This window comes from Colletes gigas, unplaced genomic scaffold (genome assembly GCF_013123115.1).
Source record: "Colletes gigas isolate AHSC1104 unplaced genomic scaffold, ASM1312311v1 Colletes_gigas_Sc00043, whole genome shotgun sequence".
NCBI classification, from domain to species: Eukaryota; Metazoa; Arthropoda; class Insecta; order Hymenoptera; family Colletidae; genus Colletes; species Colletes gigas.
Window position 1 is genome coordinate 581,232 of NW_025106672.1, and position 12,724 is coordinate 593,955.

General features: G+C 37.5%; 1 protein-coding gene across 1 annotated transcript in view; it reads right to left on the reverse strand.

Moving 5' to 3' along the window:
* The window catches only part of LOC122402979 (low-density lipoprotein receptor-related protein 2), a 44,136-nt gene that overhangs the window by 17,518 nt on the left and 13,894 nt on the right, over positions 1 to 12,724 (reverse strand). Inside the window, exons 2-8 of the mRNA XM_043406232.1 lie at positions 8,291 to 8,413; positions 6,365 to 6,496; positions 5,426 to 5,677; positions 4,534 to 4,788; positions 3,651 to 3,767; positions 1,388 to 3,332; positions 121 to 1,228 (exon numbers count right to left, since the gene is read on the reverse strand). Coding sequence (XP_043262167.1) covers positions 121 to 1,228; positions 1,388 to 3,332; positions 3,651 to 3,767; positions 4,534 to 4,788; positions 5,426 to 5,677; positions 6,365 to 6,496; positions 8,291 to 8,413 — 3,932 coding nt within the window. The remainder of the gene's footprint in view (positions 1 to 120; positions 1,229 to 1,387; positions 3,333 to 3,650; positions 3,768 to 4,533; positions 4,789 to 5,425; positions 5,678 to 6,364; positions 6,497 to 8,290; positions 8,414 to 12,724) is intronic.

Sequence of the window (12,724 nt, forward strand, 5' to 3'; positions counted from 1 at the left end):
AAGATTTGATGGAGCAAAATTTTTGAAAGAAGTTGAAGATGATGATTATTTTACTCAAAATCAAACAAACAAAACCTAATATTTATAAACCCTTCCAATAAACTTTTCCGGAATCCTTACCTGAAAATCGCATCCCGGTCCCTCGTCAGCCCCGTTAGGACAGTCCATCTTCCCGTCGCAGACACTCGACTCGTTAACACACCGATCCGTCACATTAGGACACTTCCATTGCATCCCCCCACACTTGAACTCCGGCGCAGCACAAGCGTGCAGCTCCACATCTTCGTCAGACCCGTCTCCACAATCATCCTTCCCGTCACAAATATAAGCTTTGAACACACATTTCTCATTCCTACACCTATAGAACCCAGGCTGACAAGCCACGTTTCCACAGGAAGGTCCAGGTTCGTCGGACCTGTCCGGACAGTCCGGAGTTCCATCGCAGTACCAGCTCCTGGGGATACAAATAGCTGCTCCCGCGCACTGAAACTGTTTCTCTCCGTTACACTGATCCGGCGCCAGTGTGGGACAGCCCACCTCGTCACTTCCGTCGTTGCAGTCGGAGATTCCGTCGCATTTGTAAGAATCCAAAACGCACATTTTCTGGTCCGCGCAGGTGAATTGCGTGCTAAGGCAAGTAACCGGCGGACAGTCCATCTCATCCTGCTGGTCGAAGCAGTCGTTATCCCCATCGCAGACCCACGGCTGGGGAATGCAATGGCCCGACCTGGGACAGGTGAACTGAAAGTACGAGCAGGTTTTTGCTACGCAGAACTCGCCTTCGTCGGAACTGTCGCCACAATCGTTCTCCGAGTCGCATTTCCAAGTGCTAGGAATACACCTGTTGTTGGCGCAGGCGAATTGATTGGCGCTGCAGGTCACGTTAGGGCATCCTGCCTCGTCGGACCCGTCCCCGCAGTCCTTCTCCGAATCGCAGCGGAAGCTCATCGGCACACACCGGCCAGACTTGCATTGGAACTCGTTGGGGCCGCAGGTGGGCTTCGTGGTGCAGTTCTGCTCGTCGCTGTTGTCCAGACAGTCATTCTCACCGTCGCAAACCCAAGTGTTCGAGACGCAGCGCTGATTTGCGCAAGTGAAGTCCCAGCCGTTCGGGCAGGCTTCAAGGGGGGGCTCGGTTTCTGGATCTGGGGCACACGATCGGCCGTCGGGCTGGAGGCGTTCGCCGTACGGGCAGCCACAGGAACGCGTTAAGCGAGCTGTTCCGTATCTGTTGATGTAAACAAATTTATGTGTTTTTTTTTTATTACTTAGTTTGAGAGGTTCTTTTTCTATACCTAAACAATCTACATACTCCCTCCCCCCCTTCCTTCTTTACAAACTAACTGAAAAATCCCACTACGACCCCCCCTGAAAAAACTTTCCTTACCTGTTGGTATTATTATGCGGAACAGCAAAGCAAAGTTTTTCGCATCCCCCGTTACCAATCGCACACGGATGGTCCGGCGACGAAGTCTGAATATCCTTGCTATAAACCTTCACTCCGTACAATCTATTACTCGCTGGTTCTCTCACCAAAACCACCTCCTGGTCTCCACTCTCCTTATTCAACCTGATAATAGCATCCAGCTTCCAGTCAGTAACATACATCCACTCTTCGTGAATAACCATAGAGAATGGATGCCTGATCAGTCTGGAATTAACAGTCCTGACATCCGTACCATTCAAATTCGAATGTTGCACATGATCCAATAAAGCATCGCACCAATACAATCTGTCCTTCATAAAATCAATAGCCAATCCATTAGGCCACCCTAAGGTCAAATTCCGGAAAACCACGAGATTCGAACCATCGGTATAAGCTCTGCTAATATTGGCAGGTCGATCCCACTCAGAGAAAAAGATAAACCCGTGATTAGGATGAATAACAATAGCCCTAGGTCTCTTCAGGTTTTTCAGAAGAGTTCTCCTATAAGTAACATTTTGAGTACTGAGAACATTTAAGGTACCCCTTCTGGAATCAATATAATAAAGGTTCTTAGAAGCCCAATCGACGGCTAGACCCTCTACTCCTTCATTCTGACTGGCTAAGACAATTTCTTTTCCACTTCCGTCCTGTTTAATCCTGTAGATGACGTCCTGGAGGACGTCGCTGTAGTAGATGTACTGGTCTCTCGCATCGTAGTCCAGTCCAACGAATCTGGCCGTTCTTGACACCACCGGAAGTATAGCATCACTAAATCCCTCCATCACAGGGTTTAAAACCTTTCCTTTGATAAATCTCTGTTGCGAGTACATCAGAAACTCCTGGACGAGATTGCAGTTCCTTTGATCCATGGAGAGCCTCCAGCCTATGTGACACGCGCACCGGTAGCCTAATCGGTTCTCCTGATCGCTGGCTGCGGTTACGATACACATATGCTGACATCCCCCGTTGTTATTTCCACAGGGATTAGAAACTGTGGGCTGTGTGAGAAGGTGTAGAGCTTTTATAGCCTTTGCATCCCTCATTTTGAAAACCGTTTGCAGGGAATAAACTCCTTGAGTCTTATCCATGCTCATTATAGCTTGTTTCTTGCTGTCCGTCCAGAAAATCCTGTTCTCGAAGAGCGTGAGCCTAGTTGGAGATGGTGTATGCGATCCTCTGAGGATCATGACTCTATTTCTTCCTAGATAGTCGGAAGTTTCTATATAGTCGAGCTGGGAATCACACCAGAAGATCCTTCGCGAGATCACGTCCACACCGATGCCGGAGACCTCGTAAACGGCTTCCGAAACGACTGGAAAGGCATTTGTGCCGTCCATGTTTGCCCTGAGGACTTGTTTGCTGTCTGCTATGAACATTAGGCCAAGCGTGGGGTCCAGACCGATGTCCGCTGGATTTGTCAGATTGGAACCCAGGGCAATCCCGTGGTATCTTCCATCTAGTTCGAACACGTCTATTTTTTGGACCACAGAGTCCACAACGTAGAGCTTTTCGCCTATCCAGTCCACCGCGATGGACACTGGGCCCCAGGAGCTTATTAAGAAGATATCTACATTGGAACCGGTTCCTTCTCCGTAGAGTGGCTCCATGTGAACCTTTCTGGTCTTTACGTCGCTCCAGAAGAGCATGTTCCTGGAGTAGAGGTAGTCCACACCACTGGCGCCGGTTGTATTGGCGATTATTGTTCGATCTTCTCCGGATGGAGACATTCGCCAGATAGCACGTTCTTGGGCCACTAGGAGCTCGAGGGAGACTCCTTCGTGGGACGTGGCTCGACATATGTTGGGAGGGTGGAGCACGAAGCCAGGGGCGCAGCTGCAGATGTAAGAACCGTCCGTGTTCTCGCAAAGCTGCTCGCAGAAGCCCCATTCAGAACACTCGTCGCGATCTGCGGATAGGAGAGAGTGTTATTGTTGGAGTGTCTGGGAAATGTGAGAATTTGGGAGTGTTGTGAAGATTGGAATGTAGTATTGTAAAGATTGACAAGTATTATTATGAGGATTATAAACTGCTATTGTAAACATGATTACAAAGCACAGAATACTCAAATATTAAAAATGTTTTAAAAAGTAAATTCTTTTTCAAGATAAATGTGTAAAAAGGGTCTAAGTTCGAGAAACCCTTCCATTAAACTTCCAAGTGACAACAAGAAGTTAAAAATTTCTAAGATTGAGTACTTTTATTTAATGAAGAAAGTTAGACATACCTATGCAAGTTCTCGAATCATTGGCAAGAATCCTACCCTCCGGGCAATAGCAAGCTCCACCCATCGGAGATGCCTGACACTTGTACCGGCATCTTAACAGATTGCACATACTCGCCGCTGTAAAACAAAGGAAAGATTATCAAATTCAATAAAGTTCAATGGATATTTCAATGGAATTTCTTCGTCTTTTTTAATTTAATGTAATTAATTATTGATAAGGGATAATTTTATCACTTCTATATATATGTTTCATATAGAAAAGAAAATTTCTTTATTATAAACATATACTTTTAATAAAAATACTTAGAAATTTAAAACCACTACTAATAATGAAAATAGATGCTTCTTATGCCGAACATACAATCAAATACTTTTGATAAAAATTAATCGAATATACCTATTTCCCTCTATTAAATAAAAAGAAATCTAATATGTCTATCTTAAATTGGATATTACCTATTTAAAAATTTACAATCCACATACCTGTTCTCTGAAGATCCATTCAATTGTATCGATTGAAACAAAATATCAGAAACGTTCTTAGATAGGCAACAGTAATTTTTGATTACATAGACTATATATGATTGGTAAAGTTCAACAATTGACCAATCTAACTAAATTTTCAATTTCTTAGTACACTAATAATCTCCAACATGTTTAAACTTCCAAAAATCATGCAATTCCAAAAGTTTATTGGCTTAACATTTTTATGATACTGTCAGACAGAATTGGGCAAATTTTATTCACTAATAACCACTTACTAATCGCTTACAAGACACGTAACATTAATATTTGCTTTAGAAAGTTCAGACTTTTCCTGAAAAGACTGATCGCCAAAACAAAAAGCATATGCCAATATAAAGTGAAAGAAAACAATATTTACAACATGCAGCTTCTTCGTCAGCATCATCTTCGCAGTCATGTTTCCCATCGCAGAGCTGGGAGCGATCTATGCAAAGGGGTTTCCCATCTGGTGCGCCCTTTGGGCACATAAACTTGTTCCCAGGGCACACTGTCACGGTGCAGGACTTCTCATCAGAACCATCGTGGCAATCCTTGTAACCGTCGCAGTGAAATGACTTTGGTATGCACATGGCGTTTGCGCATCGGAACTGATTGATTGTGCACGGTTGAAAGTCTGAAAATCCTCCGTTCTAAATATCACACTTTTTCTACGCCATAGGAAAGTTTCTATGTAACCAGTAAACTATCATAACAGACAGTTTAACAGTCTCTCAACTATTTCTTTTTAGTTCAGTATTAGTGTAAAGGATTTGAATGAGTGTCATTCGAACAATGAATTATGACCTTGTAATATTTTAGACGTCAAAGTATTTTCTTTTTGTCCGTTACAATTTGATCTCTCTATCACAAAAAAATGTTACATTACTCTTAAAATCTTTATTTTTCTTCGTATATTCGATAGTTAAGAACATCCCCTGATCAGAAATAGAGTTCTAGCATTAATGAACAATATTTGGCAATACTTTTTACAACATTAAATGCAATACCAACGAAACATCATTAATCTCTTCAGGGACGAATTTGTTTTTTCTTTCTGGTCTATTTATTATTGACAGTAACTATAATTATGAAAAAAAAACAAAAACTAAACGTCCACATATGTGGCTAAGGGCGTGAAGAGGTTAAATAAATTAACTTGATTTTTTACTTAGATTTACACCTCGATGACCTCAACAAATGTTTTCAACAATGTTATTGTAATTGTCTCATTGAATCATTCGCCGATAATATTTAACAAAAATGGAACATACTGCAATTTTCTTCGTCGCTATTATCCCCACAATCGTCCTTATAGTTGCACCTGGCTGATTGTTCGATGCAACGTTGCGTTGAATTGCACCTAAACTGGTCCAATCTGCAAGCCGGTTTGCTAGAATCACACTTTTCTTCGTCTCGACCATTTCGACAGTCCAAGTATCCGTCACACCTCTTCTCCTTCGGAATACATAGCTCTGGAGTCGTTCCACCGCAGCGGAAGTCATCTGGCTGGCATTTCCTATATTCTTTTTAATAGTTTTTAGTCAGTGACTTCAGTCACCTTTCTGAAACTTTCGAATCTTGTTCATTGTTTTGGTAAAATAGGAAATGAAGTTACTACAAATGGAATCTATCTTAATGAGGGGAGATTTTTTCACTCGCAGCAGCTAATTTCAAGCTAATTTATCCCATTTTTCTGTGAGATTCTTGTTTGGAGAATGGAGCAAACAATGCAAAAGTTTCGGGCAGTCATACAGATAAATATTATTATGATATGGACATTAGTTTTTGGATCATAGCTTCTACAATTGAAAACAAATAAAATAAAGTTTGTTCTGGCCAACCATGGAATAAATATTGTAACATAGAATTTAGTTTAGATATTGTTGCTTTTATAAATTAAATTGATCAACATCTAAGCAAAGAATTATTTTGGAAAATGGATAGATCGTTTGATTCATGGAGTCAACAAATACTGAATATTATATTTCTGTATCATTAGAACAGGAAATGTGATTAATTTAGCATCGTGAATTTCATATGAACGTATAGTATTATCAATAAAAAAATGTTGTTACTGGAAGATGAAGGACTGAATTCGAAGCACTAGATTTGTATTTCATTGGATTACATTTCCTATGCTATCAAGTGTTTAGAAAATAATATGGACTCTAAGTTTAGATAATGATTAATAAATCAATAAAACTACTTACTACAGCCAGCTTCATCAGTTCCATCGACACAGTCGACAGTCATGTCACATCGCTGATGAGGAGGAATACAATAAGTCTTATTAAAAATATACTGGCCACAGGTGATCTGTCCAACATCACAGTCGGGCGGTGCTGGAAAACAAGAATTAAATCGATCAACAAAACTATAGTTTATTCTATCCACAATGATGATTTTACTTGTAAAGGGTAATCTGACTCTGACATACAGGGTGTTTGGCCACCTCTGGGAAAAATTTTAATGGGAGATTCTAGAGGCCAAAATAAGACGATAATCAAGAATACCAATTTTTTGATGGAGGCTTCGTTAAAAAGTTATTAACGTTCAAAGTCCCGCCTGTAGACCGGCAATCTGTGAACAACTGCGCACGCGCGATAGTGGTTCCCACTCGGCGTGAGAAACTCTACTTACTGACTCATCGACAGCTTTACAGTTTTCTGAGTGAGCACCACTATTGCGCGTGCGCAGCTGTTCGCAGATTGCCGTTCTACAGGCGCAACTTTAAACATTAATATCTTTTTAACGAAGCTTCAATCAATAAATTGGTATTCTTGATTTTCGTCTCATTTTGGCTACCAGAATCTCCCATTAAAATTATTCCCAGAAGTGGCCGAACACCCTGTATAAATAACTTCCATTGATCTATTGATTAACTGTACTTTGTATAAATCATATTTACGAGTTATTGATCAATAGAAAACTGCATATAAATTTAGTACTGATAAAAACTTATTATTATTCTTACTATAAAATGATTTGTGAAAGATATATTAACATAAATGTAACTTGCATTAGTATGATTTATCTAACATAAATGATCCTTGATTTTGGAAAACTTGATTGTTAATACTTGGAAATATGTAAATAATTAAGTTATATAATGTTGATATAATACAACAGAAATAATATAAAAAATAGAAGTATTTCGTGTTTCGTGGTTGTTCGGAAAGTAATTTTGTTTTTCTCTTTCGTGAAAAGGAACAATTTTCTTATAATATATAAATATTTTATTAAATTGTGTACTGCTCATTTTGGTCCAACACCTTTTTCCATCTTCCTGGTAGTAGCATGATTCCATGCTCGTAAAATTTCTGATCTTTATTTATAAAAAACTGATGCATGTGAGTTTTGACATCGCCACTTTAAGTAAATGTTTTACTGTTTAAGAGATTTCTTAAAAGCCGCAACAAGTAATAATTCGAGAGTGTCGGATCTGACGTGTATGATGGGTGTGGTCGCACATTCCAATCCAAACTGTAATAACTTCTGACGAGTTACTAAGCTTGCGTGAGGTCTAGCATTATCATGGTGGAACCCAAATGTCGAGCTTTGAAACAAAACCAAGTCATTTCATGCGATCATAAACGGTCTAATTCAACAAATTTGACCTATTAACGATTTCTCGTGTTGTTATTCGTTGGTGTGCTTCAACTAATACCTTTGCTTCGTCTTCGTCGGCTTTAACTAGCCTTCTAAAACATGGGCCACCATCGATATCAAAATTGCAGGAATGAAATTTTGTGAACGAGTTTTAGCACTGCCATTCTGTTAAAACATCTTCTCCACACGCCTCGCACAATTGTATTCTTGCTTGAAGAGCATTCTTACCTCTTTGGTAACAAACAAGCAAAATATGTTGAAAATGCACCTTCAATTTTCCATATTTAACGAGACACCAAAGGAACACAATTGCACAGAAACAAACGAAATGTTTGAACAACATCTCTGTTGGTAAGAAAACAAAACTACTTTCCGAACGACCCAATAGTACCTAATTGAAATAAATATTTTTTCCAAATTAGAAATAAAAGTCTACAATAAAACTTTGTGAAAACAGTAAAATTTCATTTCAACTGTTAAAAAATGATATAAGTCAACATAAAAAATGAAGGGAAAATAATACTTACGACATGATTGGAACTCATCTTCTGCAGTTTCGCAGTCTTTTTGATAATTGCAGACCAAAGTAGATGGTATGCAGGTGCCATTGAGACATCCGAAACTATTGTTTCCACAGTCGCTATCATCAGCTGGAAAAATGAAAAGAAATTTTCATCTGTTAGTAAAAACACTATTTTACAATACTAACAACAAAATTTTTCTTAAACATCATCATAGCTGGATTAATATAAATTCCAATAAACAAAAACGTCAAATGCTACAAATTCCTTACAAAATGTTTTTAAAACAGCAACAATTCGAAAACAACAGATTAAGATAAAAACAGTCGTGAATCCTTTTCTTTTTTTTTTTTCTTTATTTAGAAAATTCTACAAATAAATTATATCCATCCAAAGAATCGCGACGATTGCTTTTGATCTAATTAAAATAATGTATCGTCCTTCCACGAGAAGACACAACGTGTTTACATCCCCACTCTTGCTGCTGTCCGCTGATTGGCTGTCACCGATCTTTGTCACCGTTTCGACCAATAGCTGTGAGTTAGTGGACTGCAACAGGAGTGGGGATGTAAACACGCTGTGTCTTCTCGTGGAAGATGGCAAAAGATGGTCACCTATAGAACTTTGGAATTCAAATTTCACTTATGGAACAATACAAAGTTACAAAACCTTAAACAATAATAATAATTGCTAATTGACAAACATAGTGCAGCGAAAATCCTACCATAACTCTTAGCCGGCTCTAATATGAACTAGAGATGGCGCGAACTGCTACATTTGAGTCACTCGTGATTCTTCGTGATCGCTTTTGATTGGTGGGGAGCGTTCTTTTCACTTTTTACGAATTATGTTCTGTATATGTATTATAATATAATATGGTCTAAAAGCAATGTTAACATAATTTTCTTATTAGGAGAAAGAAAAGGAATTTTTCAACAAAGTTATGTATACGCAAAACGAACCTGTTTGTAATTTTAAATTCTAACTTATTTCTATATAATATAAATATATACAAAACGTATATTAATGTATAAAAACGTATATAAATGTATAATATATAAATGAACACAAGAATTTTCATTACTGATATTTTATACTTTTTCATATTTTTAAAGCGAGTGTTTTACACCTAAGCAATACTTCTTTTTCGTGGCAACAAACTTATCATTTATTTAACCTCTTCAGGGACGAATTTTTTTTTCTTTTTTTTGTCTATTTACTATTGATAGTAACTATAATTATAAAAAAAAAAAACTAAACGTCCACATATGTGGCCAAGGGTGTGAAGAGGTTAAATAATCAACCAAAACAATTTGACACTTAAAATGAACAAAATATGCAATTAAGCAGCCTTTTTTATTGCTTAAAATATAAATTTAAATTTGGCGCATTTGTAATTCTTTGAAGTTCCACTGAGGGGTGATAGAGAAACACTAACGATCACAGTTGACGTGAACCGCTACTAAAACGCCATCTTTCGGATCACGGTCGCGAATGGAGTTTAATCACGAGCGTGATCGTGATTTTGTGATCAATGTTAGTGATTTTGCACGCCATCTCTAGTATTGAGCCATGCAGAGCCAGAGGCAAATAAGCTGCGAGAGTTCGATTTTGCGTTGAGTAGACGAAACGCACAAACGTTGCGTACTCTTTTTATCAAGTGCAAAATAAGACTCGCTGTTTTATTGTTTCTCGTTCAGTGTGTCTAGTATGTAATGGAGTCGGCTGTAACAATACACAGACATTACAAATATTACAATACAGACTTTCTGCGAAATTCTCGAAACAAACGACGGTTGGCAATCGAGTCTGCATGTATGCAAGCAATTATAATCGCGCGAATTACAAAATTTCAATGCGAGTTTTCACTAATTCTAAACGAGAATCTCAGCGTTATCTAATTCGAATATCTAGCTTTCACCACACAAAGAAATTTAAAAACACAAAATCTGAGTTTGAGATTAGCTTTCTATATCGTTGCTAATATTTTACGTTGTCTTTAAATGATAAATAAACGTCTTTTCGTGGAAAACAACATTTTATTTAGTCTTTAAAAGTTAAACAAAACATTTTTCGTAAAAAGCGACATTTTATTTAACCTTGAAAAGAAAAATAAACGCTTTTCGTGGAAAATAGAGGTAGAATGGCACCGACTGACACGGAGCAGATACAATCTAGTTGGAATTGATTACCTGACACGCATACTATCTCCGTGTACGTGCATCCTTTCAAGGATAACGAGCCTAACATTTCTTCTTCGATGACTTTGCTCAACAGTACTCATTTCCAAAATTACATGACACACTTTTTTGGGAATAGAGAGTTGGCCAAATTTAATTCGAGATTAACGAATAATAAATTTATATTCGTTTGTAAAGTTTAACTTTTATTAAATTAATAAACTTTATTTGTCTCAACAATAAAGGAATGGGATATGCAAAGGAGCAAACGCTAATTTTAGAATGAATTTAAAATTTTTATTCGTTAATCGTGAATTTAACCTCTCGAATCGTGGATTAGATTTAACCACGTGACCAGGCCTGCAGCGCCCCTGGTGACCAAATTCGGAAACTGGTCAATAGGTCGATAACAAACGATTTATCGACATCTGATAGAGTGAACATTCATATCGAAAATGTCAATGAAATAAGACAACGCAATTGCATTTCAGAATTTAAATAACCTCGAAACAAGCAACGAGTTATTTGAAATACTATTTAAAACAAACTTATTCGCTTTCATTGATATAAAGTTATAACCTAAATATGATACGGATCGGGTTTAATTATTTACTAGCAGCGAAACTAATTGCATTTTGCCTAATTGGTTATTTTAATATTTTAGAGTAGCCAAATGCTCCTAGTTTCCCAATACTATCAACATTTATGAAAAATTCATTCGGCATTCGGTACTCCATCGGTTTTTCGTAATAATAAGCCAGGGGATCCAAACAACAAGAATGAAAATATTTTCTGGAGTAACAATAATATTTTAGTATTGTTAGTCACGGTTCCAGCAGGGAACGTGTCCTCGAGAAGAAAACAAATGGTTTCTTCCAGATATGTATCGATATAACCGTGACGAAGATCACACGTCCCGCCAAAACGTTTATCGACGTTCTTTTCGATCTCACGCACCATTTTCTTTTTATCTAACTTGTATAAATCTCGTTTTTACAAAGATTGTCGACTACAATTGTTTCGATACTGCCAGAATTTTAGATTAAGCAGTACCCACAATTGTCTAAAAACAAACATATTGATTTTATAGAACATTTTACGAATTTAGTCTGGAAGTGAACGTATTAAGTAACTGAACGAAATTAAGGTCGTACGTTCGAACCACGTTTCGATATTCAACGACGAACTTTTTCGAGTCATCGTTCTCCCAAGAGAATCTAGATTCAATGACAGAATCAGGACAAGGTTATATTTATCCGATCACCCGTTATACGAATCACCAATATTCTTCGATTTCATCCTAAACGCAAGTTAGAAATAATTAACCCTTATCTACTTGGTCAAAAATACCCTAGTTACTTCATTGCGTATTTATCACTATATTGCATTATTTTATCACCAGATCACATTCCCTATAATGTCACAAATGTTCTGAATAGCTACATTTTCTGTAAAGAAAAAAGGTATTGTTAAAAAATGTGGGTATTATTACTTTAATAAAGAATTATTCAAAATTGCTAGGTCTTTTAATCATAGAAAATAAATGTTACAGTAATTGAAGTAATAATCTATATTTACGAAACGTAAGACACTGTTTATTAGTTATCACACTGATACCCAGAAGCAACGTTCATAACTGATACGTGGTATCGCCTATTGCATTATAATTATAAGCTAAAAGCCTAAGAAAATATCCCTGCAGCTTAGATAAGCTAATTGTGTCAAGTTAATATGGCTTTATGTATATCGTTATTATAGGTTAGTTACGTATAATCGTATTATAGGTTAGTTTCTGTTATAAACGTATACATAAGATTCAAACAAGAGCACCGTTCCACTTTCGTATATGGGAAAGAAAATACAACGAGGCCACCTTGACTATACGTCAGCAATTAAGGATCAAAATGAAATGTACGTCACCAACCTGTCCCCAAGTTTCGAAATCGATCGGCATTCGATCATATGTATTGTGTCACAAACCCACATTTTCCCCTCGCTTTCGATGCATTTGCATCCTACTGAAATACATGATATGCATACATTCCCTCGTTATAAAATCTCTTTTTCATCAAATCCAAGTAAAAATATTTGAGAAAATATTGCAAACTTAATATTTCCATCGTTGTTGTAAACATTTTTTAATCACAGTTAAATGTGATCGAAGCGTCGAAAAATTCTCTGGAATCTATAATTTTATAGTAACAATTAACCATAACTTCGCGTGTACGCGTAGACGAGTGAAAGTGATCTTCAACAATCG